At 37.9% G+C, this 12,874-nt stretch overlaps 1 protein-coding gene across 1 annotated transcript in view; it reads left to right on the top strand.

Annotated features, from left to right (window-relative positions):
- eys (eyes shut homolog) overlaps positions 1-12,874 on the top strand; it is a 301,631-nt gene that overhangs the window by 179,535 nt on the left and 109,222 nt on the right. The window contains 1 exon segment of the mRNA XM_060888558.1: positions 740-899. Coding sequence (XP_060744541.1) covers positions 740-899 — 160 coding nt within the window.

Genomic DNA, 12,874 nt, shown 5'->3' with positions numbered 1-12,874 from the left:
TTTTTTAATGAAATTTATCTTTTCACAGGCAAATAATCAAACCCAAACTCTATATTTTATTCTCATGCTGTTTTTTTTTTGTAATAGTATATATAATATACTGTAGATACATGGTATTAATGTTACTGATAAAATGTTCAGGGGTTTTCAACAGTAGCTTTAATAGCGAATGCGAGGGAATCTGACCTAAACGAATTAGTGAGTAGTAAGTGTGGTCATTAGAAATGTGCAAAAAAAAACGTGCCATGAATTGCACTCACACAGAGGTATTAATGACCGTGGAGCCATGGAATGAGAGTGAAGGGGGGGGAGAGAGAGAGAGAGAGAGAGAGAGAGAGAGAGCACTTCAGTTCTGCAAGTACTGAGGCTTATACATGCTCAGCATTAACTACGTATTATTTGTATGTCAAAGTGCAATGCAAAGGGCGGCGAGCTTTATTTTTTATCCCACACTTGCTTATGCGTCTTAAACATAAAACTCATCATAACCCATTCGGTTTAGCCGTAAATAGAGACAACGTTCCATGATGGCTATGTAGGATATTTATTTTCATATCAGTATTGATGAGTACTTGCTCTGTAAAAACAAAATAAATAAATAAATAAATAAATATTATAGTGTAAACAAAAGACTTCACTTCCAGTAATCTTACTGTTCAAATGTTTCTCACATCAACCACAGGCTACATCTCTTTTCTCCAGTTTCCACACTGTGATATAGCAGTTTTTCCCCCAACAGGGTAGAAACTGTGAGTATAATTATAATGACTGCTTGCTGTGGCCGTGTCCTGATGGCTTCACCTGCGTGGACGGCGTCAACAGTGCGAGCTGTGTTGCCGTGGAGACCAATGTGACCTCAGAACCTGCTGTTTTCCTCACTCACACTGAACAAGCAGCAGGTAGGCAGACGATTACTGTGTTATTGTGCCTCTTTTGGTACAGTGTTGCCAGTAATGGTTGTAGATGTTTATGAAAGGTGATTGTGATGATACTAAATAGGAAGTGAGCCTGCAGAGCTTGTAGCATTAGCAAGGTTTTAGCCAAACTTTTTGGGTTTAAGGTTTGCTGCCTTCAAATGCTATTGGAATGATCAGAAGTACCAGTACTACTGAGACGTTGCACATGAATGACACATCAAGTCATAAGTAATTGAGATATATCAAATCAAAATATGAGATCATTTTGGGTTTTCGAGGTAGGAGTCCTAAATTTTCACCGTAGCAGATGTGAAAGTACACTTTCCTTACTAAAAGATTCATTCTTCTAAATGCAGCTCTTAGTGGTTCCATTTTATTCATAGTCATTTATGTCTATCATCAACCTTTTGTACATTTTTACAAATCTGTACGCTGTTCTTGACCAGAATTCCTTTCTCACCAGCAAGCTATCCAACTGATTGACGTTTTAGCATCTCAAATTAAAAGTAAAAGAAAATCCAGATATGTGAATGAACACAGCGTTGTCCATGTTCGTGTTCTTTCTGACAGCAAAGCATGAGAAGAGGACATACTTGTAACTAGATTTGTAAAGTTCGTCGTGACAAACTTTGATGTTGGCTTTGACGAGGCAAGTATCCGCAAAGGCCGGTGCTTTTTGGAGGCGAGTGGACATAAGGGTCAGTGTTACTTTTGGAGGCAAGTGGACAGAAAGATAGGGTGCCAAAACATTTGGAGGCAAGTGGAGACGGGCATGTGACGTCATCAGAATACTCCTGAGGATGACGAGTATTCCACTCATTGGGCTGAGTGTTTTGATATATCACATGCCCATGATGTGCAAATTTTTTATTTTCACGTGACATCACATGACATCACGTGACGTCATCAGAATACACGTGAGGATGTTCCCCTCATTGTTCTGAGTGTTTTGATATGTCACATGTCCATGTTGTAAAAAGTTTTTTGATTTTGCATATTTTGTGGGCGGGGCTGCAGCACAACCGGAAGGTCAGTCGGTACACCAATTTAAACCTTTGTTCAGAGTATCACCCTAAAGGAACTGGTCGAGTTTGGTGTAGATAGTCGAAAGCTTCCTGAGTTATAAACCTCCAAAGTTTATCATGGGAGTCTATGGGAAAAAAGGCCACTTTGAGACCCGGTACCGGAAGTACCGGTACTCGGATCACTTAGAAAAGTAAATAAATAAATGTTCGACCCTTTCTTTACCATCTGGGGCTGGATTTCTGTGTTGTGTTTTCTATCTAGAGTTTGATGTTACAGTTTGTGTCAGAGGGAAGAACATTTTTATTAAACTGGAGAATAAACAGAATCTAATGGTAATAAAACTACAGGTACAAAGGTTTTAGTTCTGAATTTCTCAATTTTTAATGACATGATTGTATTTATCACATATCAATTACATTCTTCGTTTGATCTATTACTCTGTTCCGTCATTGTGTTCTCCGTCTCAGTCCATGAACCGAGACGGTGTCCTTCATGTTTTCACTGAACAAAAGTAATTATTTTTTCCATGCTGACATGAGCCGAATCAAAGAGATTCCACAGTCTGTGGAACCAAAGCACTATTGTCAAAGACTTAAGTCTTTGTTAGGGTGAGTTTCTAGTTGGGGTTTTTGTAACAGTTGATGGACTGTGTATTAAGCTGTCTTCTGAGACAGGAAATCCTTTAATCCTTTTAATTGTTTAGATTAATTGGTTTCAGTGTTTTTTGTTTCCCTTTTAAAAGCTTCATATGTCAGAATTGTCTTCTTTTATGGGTTCAACTTTTGCTCTGCACTGAACAATTCCATGTAGTTGTCTTGGTACCTGTAAAAGTTAATGGAGCATTATATCTTAAGGCCTCATCTCCAAGGAGAGTCATTGCAAGTTGTTTCAATCACTTTGGTTTTCTGAATACATCAGATATTTATACAATTTATGAAAAATTCAAAAAGATATTTAGCTACAACAACAAACTGGCAACCTCTCATTCCTGTTCATCTTTATGACTATTACAAACACGTCAATGGACAAAAATGAATAATTAAATTTACCATGCACACACGCACACACACACACACACAAACAATCTGTTTGACCTAGCCAACAGCCTATTAAGCAGATGCCAGATATAAAAATTCATAAACATACATCCATTAGTATAACAGATCATGTTAAATTAATAATTAAACAAAAAAACGAACAAACAAACAAATAAAAATACAGTGTTTCAAAACCCATTCTTAAGGAGCTGAATAGACAGAACTATATTTTTGTTATTTCTTACCTTATCCATTTCTTAATCATTTATTTCATTTTATTGACTAGGGGCTTTGGATGTTTTGGTAACTGGATAAAAAATAAAATTGTGTATTATGTAGAAGAGCCCATTTTATCCAGAGGCCATTATATCATACCCAAAACTAATTGTCCATTAGGAGTCCACAAAAATGTCCATTCATATTTTTTTTTGTCTTTGCGTATTGTACTGTAAGTAATCCGTCGAACGTTCCCTCACCGGCCCGCCATAGGGAAGCTCCCCGTACGAATGCTAACCAATTCTGGGTCATCCTGCCGCTTCCATTGTATAGACATTTAATGACATGCACCACACACCGCCATAACACAATGTATTGCTAGTGTTTATTGCCTTACCAAACCATGACCTACATTTTATGGCTACATTGTTCTGAATGTTTGTGATTTGGATTAGTTTGCATTGCTGACTGATTGTTGACTGTCTTTTCTGGTTTACAAACTGTGCCTGTTTTTCACTAAACCATTTTTGCCTTCTGATTTGGATTTGTTTGCCTGTGTCTAAGCTAATAAATCTATTGTCAATTCATCGGATTTAGCCTAACTCCAGGCAATGGTAGCACACCATAGCAAGATCCTGGTGACATACCAAGGACAGCTTGCCTCTCTACAAGCCAATAACGTCCACCTTGCAAAGCAGACCCAAAACAACCCTCTTGCAGGATCAAAGCCGGCACACATGGCCATCTCGGAAAAGTTTAACGAATCAGTAGACCAGAGTTGCAGGTTCCTCAACCAGTGTGACATCTACTTTAACCACCAACCGGATGACGCTACCAAATGAGTAGGCACTTGCCGAAAAGGCACTTGTTAGGGCATCTGGGATAACGACCCACAAGTAAGAACTTCATTGGCCTACTTTACACAACAGATTAAAGGTGTTTGAATACCCTTCAACTATGCCAAGGGCCCGAGTCAACCGCCAATTACGCCATGAAATTCCGTATACTAACCACACAAAGTAGATGGAAGGCATGGCTTTTTCCCCTCATACCCTATGATACGTTCCAACACCAGCCAAGCTGGGATAGACTGGCCACTGATGTACCTCATACCTAGCTTAATCTAACCTCACTCCACTAACCATGGAGTTATTAGACTCTGGCTTGGTGGTCAACCTTATCCACCACCAACCAGCCAATAAAGCAGAGCTCCCAACAGAGCCCTGTGCCAACCCACTAAGATCACAGCCATTGACAATCAACCCATCAGGATGGTTATATCACTAGTTAAAATGTAGAGGAACAGGTTCTCTTCATGACATAGAAACTCACCATAGAAACTCTGTAATCCTGGGGTTCCCATAGTTAATAGTTAGTTCCACATACTGTAACCCACACATCTCTTGGCAGACTAAGGAACTAACACACTGGTTACCTCACTGCCACCACTGCTTACAAGGGACACAGAGCCTCCCCGGCTAGACAACATCTGTTGAGAGCCATAGATTGTCGATAGAGGAATCCATTCCCCAAAGCTCAACCTAAGCAGCACGAACAATCTTGTCCGCAACAAAAAAGGGAATGAATGGAAATCGGCATTCCACACCACCAGGGAGCACTATGAATACTGCATCAACCACAGACTTTCGAACTCATCCTTCCCCCATCTCTGATCATCACACCTGTCCGATGAGATCTTATGGAGAAGATCTCCTACTGTATGCCCAACAGCCTGAGAGAACGCCCCCAGAATGCCCCCCAGATGTTGGATGTATGTTCCCTGGACGATCCCTCAGGATTGTGCAATATGGATCGGTACTCTCTGTACTCTCAGGCTCTGTTCACCAAGCCGTCTTCCAGGGTTACAGCCTCCATCAGGACATGTTGAGTCCTGGCAGTTCACTTTTCTAAATTTTAAGTGTGTTAAAATTAAATTTAAGTTAAAAATTGAACCCTCTTCCAGTATTCCTGCTACAATGCCAAATACAAAGTTTTTATTATTTACATAAACTTTAATTAAATTTTAAGTTAACTTCAAATTACAAATTAAAAAGTCTTTTTAAAATACATTTTAATTGATCATATGATCATATTGATCATATATATTTATATGTAATTTTTTTACATGTAACCTTGTATTATCATCAATTTTCAGTAACACAATTAAATGATTATAATCATCTAAATGATATGAATCTATAAGTTTTCCGCCTTCCACACGCTGAAATAAATAGGCTTGTGTTTGAAAAAACAACCAAACAAAAAAGAACTAAAACAAATTGTTTATCAAATATATTGTATTAGTTCCAAAGTCAATAAAAAGACTTTGTTTTGTTCTAAAATAAATATTATTGTGGTCAGTAATTTGCCAGAAACGTCTGATGTATCAAATATGATCCACATTTACACATACATGTACATAAATGTGTAAATGTTTATCAAACCAAATGTGCTTGTATTTTGGCCCAGCAAAGACTTCACAATTCATGAAGAATAGAATTTTCTGTCAATATCGATATGTTTTCTGACATATCATATGTCAGGCTTTACGGGGCTAAACTAAAAATAAATAGCTGTCAGACTGTATCTTACTAATCTAAAGGGCATATTCACTGGGACCATAGATGTGTTTGTACATTTATTTTAAAATGTGCTAATTGGTTTCTGGCATTTACACAAACAAACCTTTAGCCTTAAAGTCAGAACTTGTAAATATCCATGAACATATTCACATTGATTTTAAAGGTAAAATGTTGCTTTGTGCTTTGATTATGCTCAAGCTTATGCTTTTGCTGGGTTCTGGGTTCTGTTGTATAAATCTGAAGATCTCCAACTAGATGACATGCAGTAACTGAAGCTAAAAGAAAATATAGTTCTATTATTCTGAAATGTAAATAATGTGAGTAAAAGGTTTTTTTGTGTCTTCCGAAATGAAATGTCGTCAAACAGTGAAAGATAAACATGCATTAGAATGAAGTCCGTGCCCCGAGGAAGGGAGCGCTTCATTATCTGAATATTCTCTCGATAGAAATCAATGCATGACGGATGTAGAAAAGTCAATATGCAGAGGACGCTGAGCTGTCCACACACATTCTCCGCCAGCAGACATCTATGGCAGTTCCATTCGACTGGACTGCATGATATTGAGGTCATGATTTTGTCCCTGATAAAGCTCAAGGAAGTTTATTGACAGAAATGTGAGGCAAGCTGACCAAACCACTCATCAATAATGGATTCTGAAATGAACTTGTCCTTTTAAATGCGGCTGCATCTGAAGGACAGAAGACAGCCCTTTACAACAGCTTTCACTACTTTCCCAGGCAGCGACCTGTGCTCTCTTTCCCTTGCTTTTTTTAATGCAGCTGTCATGCTTTAGCACTGTGCAGCCTAAAGATTCGAATCTGTAATGAGATTCTTCTTGCTGCACCTGCTACATGCTATTGTCTCTGAGTGTTCCTTTCATCCTCTCCCACCCTGTATACTCAGTGCAGCACAACCGAGTCTCTACTACAGACGAGGTATTAGCACCGAATGCAGTGCTAGCACCATGGACAGTACCGGTTTTGTCTCCTTTAATGAGGACAGCATATTGTCCAGCTACTAACAAGAAAACATAGGACTGTTGCCCAGGCTGATTATTATCCCACCACTATTCAGTTCATTAGCCTTGTGGTCAGCCTGCTCTCCATGCGTTTAATCTTCCTCTCTTGTCGTTTAGCATGCAGTAATTAATAACAGCAGAAACAAATGCCCATGCATTCTCTATTAATGGCAACTTCAGCACAAGATAAATGCCAATACCATGGCAAAAACAACTAACAAGGGCTCTTAAGTGTGTCTATCTAGGTCGCTCTCTAAAAACACCCAGAGCCTAGATAGCGCTAAGAATAGTTTCACAAGGCACTCAGTTAAAACCTTCACTTGCTCTTTGTGCTATCGCCTTCAGCTCCAATTCAACATGCCAGGCACTAAAGCCATTTCAGCGAGTGAGAAAAGATAGATAGCTCACGTCTTCATCTTTCAAATCACAGTCTGTTGAAATACAGGTTGTTGAAGGTATCAAGGCCAGGATGGCTGTGTCACTATTCATACTTGGAAGGTAGGAGGTACTTCTGAAGCAAACTAAAGCGGTTCGGTCGAGGGGGAAGGGTTTTGAAAACTCCTTTCTAAAAAGTTCTGTCATAAAATAAATAAATAAATAAATAAATAAATAAATAAACAAACAAACAAACACAAGTAAAAAAAAATCTTTATACAATATTCAATAATATTCAAACTTTGTCTGGCGGAGTCTGAAGAAAATCAAAAACAGCTTACAGGTGAACCATAATACAGGAACTCTTCCTGACAGGATCACCACAGTCCTGTACAAACAGAACCTTGTAATCAACTGCCTCCAATGAGGTCTGGAGATGAAATGACACACCAGTAAGCTTAGAGAACAAAAGCGAGAGAGAGTACATCTGTTCTGAGTTTTATACTAAACAACCACAATGGTCTACTTCAGTTATCAAGCTTTTTGATTTAGCAGTCATGCAAATTTACCCAAACCTTCTTTTGCATTTGCTTCTGGACATTTTGGAATATTGATAATTAGATTACACTGTGTAATAAACAGACTTTATGCTTTGAGTATGTTTGCGCTCTTGCTGCCTAATTGTTCTGTGGCTTTAATAGCCTTAAGGTGCATTATTTCATGGCCCTGGATTCATGAAACACAGTGTCATGCTAAGGTCACCAGAATCGTTGCATATTCATGAGCAGTATTAATGAGGTGTAGCTTGGCTGCGAATCTGCATCTCGGCAGTGGATCAGGTGTTTCTTTCAGGCTTCTGAAGGTGTTTGTATTGTAGAACAGCCCAATAATGATTAAGCAGTGAGGATGTAGTGTAATACAATACAAAGTAGATCTTATTATAGAACTTCTTAATCTCAAAAGGAAGAATATGATTTTTAAAACATTTGACAAATAAAGGTTTCTCATTCTTCTATATCTTAATTGAATAGCCATGCCAATCTGTTTCTGATGTGACAGTGATATAGCTATCTGTATGAATCTGAATTTTAATGTCACCAGACTGCAGTGTCAAAATTGAGACTAAGTTCTCTTTGGCTTTACCAAATCAAAAAATGACTTTATTATCACGTCACCATAACCACATCACCATAATCACCAGGTGGTGAAAACCTAAGGACCATTCTCCAAAGCTGTGCAATATGAAATATAAGTACGTTTACATACAGGTTTACAAATGGTTAGAGATCTCCTACAAACCTAAGTATATATAATCTATATAGGTTCGATTTATACAATAACCTTTTCTCTAATCGTCTGAGTTAGCATGTCGTCCATGACACACAGCAGCTGCATTTTAACAGAGAAAAGTACAAAAAGTCATTCTTGCAAACTGTTATTTCTTTTTATTATTATTATTATTTATTTATTTATTACAGGGACAATGCATATTAATAAACATTTCTGTCAATACGCCAGAGTTAGCCAGATGGCTATTTTTCACCTGTAGTCCCTAGACAGATGGTAATAGTCACCCTAAAAAAAGATAAAAGTAAATAAAAGTACATATTGAAATAACAATAAAGCTACAATACATTTAATAAAAGTACTACTGTAAGTATTAGCTATGATGTAAATTAGAAACGAAAGACGCCAGCAATCAAACAAACATCAGACAAATACATGAACACACACACACAATAAACAAAAAACCATCAGGGGGCAACACGAGCAGGTCAAAAACTAAACTAATGTTGACAGCTCTGGTTAATAACGAACCACTTCTTTAACTGGATCTTAAATGTACTGTACTATACGTGTTCAGGTTTCTGATGTTTATAGGGGTTTAAGGTTCCACTGAGTAGCAGCTCGAACAGAAAAAAGCGGTTTGGCCTAATACACTTTTCCTAAAGGGAATGATGCAATCTCCCATCACTGCACCTCTGGTTCTACGATGATCAGCTGTTCGGATGTTGACAAACTGATGGAGGGGAGGTGATGATAAACCATGAATATATAATTATAATAATAATTATAAACAAGACATAGATTTGAGAATTTTACCATGTTTTCCCAGCTGAGTAATCTATATTTTTGTAATATTGGACAATAATGAGAAATGTTTGATTTCTTAGGGTTAAACACTTAGGGTTAGACACTGGACACTGGAGAAGATAGTGATTGTCTACTGATTTTAAATACCCAGCACCTACACATTTAATTTTAGTGTCACTGCACATTCACTGCACATACACTTTATTTATTTGATGTACAGACTATACACTATATGCTCATAAGGGCCTGGTTCTGGTTTATCACCCAGCCATGGACATTTTTTATATATGGTCTGATTAATTTACTCCCCTTTTTTTTATTTATTTATTTTTTTGTGTGTAAATTTTGAGGGCAATCCAGAAGTTTCCATCAGGTTATGTTTTGATTGTTACGTTAGATGTAAGTTTCGTTCCTGTTTTTGCGAATGAAATGGTGCACGCACTGACATCATGCATTTGGAATTGATTTGCTGTTGTGGGCGGTCGAGCCTACGGGATCGGGTTCGATCCCCGTCTTAGGGCGGCACACGTCTGCGAACATTACACCAAGCAATGTAGCAGTCTGTGATACTGTCATTACATTATCTTATAAATAGGTGTAATTGTAATTATTACATTAATATCTGCATCACATTAATCACTATTTTTGAAATAGCACTTGATTCAGTAGATTTTTTTTTTTTTACGGCAGCAGAAAGCTTGAAGTTACTGTAAGACATACAATACAGTAAGTTGAAATGTGGTATTGTTTGCTAACAGTTAGTTGAATCTACTGTTTCATTTGGCCCCATGACACTTAATTAAGGTCATGAAGTTGTGTGTGTAGATGGCATGTTACGAGATACGCATTACTTTAGTAGGATAACTATATTTGAATTATTCAACAGGGTTTCAAATGCCTCAATCTGTATCTCATTACAGTGAATTATGAGGCTTTCAAAACCACAGACTTTAATGGCATGGCCTCTTAATGTAACGTTACTCGTCTATATTGCCCATATCTCCTGCTCATATAAGCAACTAATTGCTCATATAAGCAACTAACTAACTCAAGCTGTGTGAACATGCTAGTCTTTATGGATTTTTTTTTTAAACATCCTGTTCTATGTGGATTAATCTCTAGTGAAAGCAGGAACTCGTGGGATCATTTAATGGAGAACGGTCGCATATTTATAAACACTAGAATGTGTTGTACCATTCCTGAGCTCCGAAGTCTATCATTGGGTGTTTAATGAAAAAAATACTTTAGACCATACTTGCATTTTTACATTCATAGGAAAATGTCAAATTATTACAGATTATACTTCAAGATAGAGTTTCTTGTGGTAGCAGTAATATTTCTGTCAATAGAGTCTGCCTGGCAATGACCCACGGAAAGTTCAGGAAAACCGGATCTTGTTGATACGTACGTTCAAACTTGTTGTAAAACGTACGTGTAATTGAAATTTAGTTTCATTTCATTGGTAACGTAGATGATCGGCAGAATCTATTCGCTTTCCGTGGTTTAAAGTGTAGTCCGGACTGTTTCCTTCACACCCTTTATGGTTAAATTGATTGACTCAGAGTAAAGATATTTGCTGATTTTGAAGAAAAGTGAAAAGCAAGTGATGAGAATTCAGTAGTCCTTCATGCTTTGGTTAACATGGAGGCGTGACCGTGTCTGTGCAGAGCTGAAAGCCCCCGAGCTGAAGCAGCACAAAGAAGTCTGGATGATGTAGGAAATAACATTTTGTAGAGTGTGTAATAAAATAATGACAGTTCTTTTCCTAGGGTAGAGAGTAATCAAGCTGTCTGTTGTCATTTCAACATTTGACAAATCTTGGAGAAGACAGAGATGAAGTTTGTTGTATTTTCTCTCCTTTTTTTCAGTTGTTCAGATTTCTACCTTCACGTTATTTTATGTGGTATTTCAGGTTCCACAGGTACCTATTTGTACCATATGAAAAACCGGGATGAGAAATCATCTGTCCATACTGACCACTTACATACAGCTATTCGGGGGCAAGTTTCAAAACTGAAGTACCCCTGAAAAAGCTATTAACCCGAGCTTCTCAATACAACTTATTGACAAAAGTGGAGTCTGGGGAAAAGGCTTTCCCATGCTAACGAGGCATGACTGTGCCTGCTGCCAGTTGATGTGGACTGCATCAAAGCTTCACATATGTCCAAACAAGGATCTCAAATTAATGAATGACTTGGTTGCCAAGGGGAAATTTTCCATAATCATTGCTGCTGTAAGCAGCTAACAGGAAGGTGGAGGAAGTAGAGAATGTGTCCGTCTAGTTGTTTTTCAATTCCTGGATCAAAGGATTTCCAATCTGGTCATTTCTTGTCCTTTTGGTCTGCAAATTTCTGGTCAGGGCATTAGATCTGTTGGGTCTTTTAATAGTGTTGCTTCAGACCGGTCCTATACGGTTATGCTCCAGCCATTTCTCAACCATGGCCATAACTAGCTGTGGTTTCTGAAAATTGGTGGTTTCTGAAAAAAACTTGATTTTTTTTCAAGACAGTGCTAATGTCAGGACTCAGCCCGGACTTTTTTGGCCATGTGCATTTGTTGTCGTTCCTCGTCACGTGTCTGCCCCGCCTTCGTCTGCTCCTCCTCGTCACCATACCTGCTCCTCATTGTGTCATTATTGTCCCCTGTATAAATGTGAGCCGCGTTGCCGATGGCAGCGCGGATTCATTAGTTACGTTTACCCCTCGTCATGTCTAGTCCCTGTTAAATGTCGTCATTTGTATTGTTTTGGTTATCGTCATTCTGTCTTTGTCTTCTTCATTTATTAAACCCCTTTCATTTGAAGCTATCCTGCATACGGGTCTGTCTCCTTCCATCCCAGGTTGTGACAGCTAACTGGCTCTCAACAGACCTCAGAGCAGCTGAGAGGGACCCTTTAAGTTTGTCTTTAGATTTAATTATCGGTTATGTTTAGCTCTCTTGAGACTCTTGAGAGGTATCTACATAGTTCTGACGTAAAGGTTGAGTTTATGCAAGAACATACAGTATAAATCTATGAGGTAATTGTTAATGTTTTCAGCTTGTAAAATGATAACCACTCTAGATAAACACTGCGAGATAAATAGAACTTTCTAGTTGTAGTAATGTTAGCTCACGTACACTTCTAACAAAAAAAAAAAAAAGAATACCTATATCAGAAGCATTGTGGCCAGATATCTCTTCAACACTCATCTCATTTTTATTCTGTTGCTTTCATGCCCACTTGTTCATTAAATGTACATGTTATATACATAATATAGAATTCTATTGAGATATTGAGTAAGGTTTCATTCTTCTAAATTTTTTGAGATGTGAAACTACTTATTATTGTGCATGCTTGAATACGTTAAGTGGACATAGTTAGGACACCAACGGAGGATTTTAAAAGCGTGTTTAAATTCTAGTGAATATCTATTCATCGGTCCACTACTAGGATAAATCCTATTTAGAAGTACTTTGGAGTAAAGCAAAGAGCTACTCTATGAGTCACAGTGCTAATGGAAGGCCTTGAGAATGGAAGCCAAATGCTTTCAAGCTTTACTGATGTTGTGAGGGAAAGGAAATGTTGAGTATTCAGGTAGGAAATGTGCTTTCATGAACTAACCAGCAAA

This window comes from Tachysurus vachellii, chromosome 2, assembly GCF_030014155.1.
Source record: "Tachysurus vachellii isolate PV-2020 chromosome 2, HZAU_Pvac_v1, whole genome shotgun sequence".
Taxonomy (NCBI): Eukaryota; Metazoa; Chordata; class Actinopteri; order Siluriformes; family Bagridae; genus Tachysurus; species Tachysurus vachellii.
The sequence above is the reverse complement of the archived record's forward strand: the minus strand, read 5'-3'. Positions and strand labels throughout refer to the sequence as shown.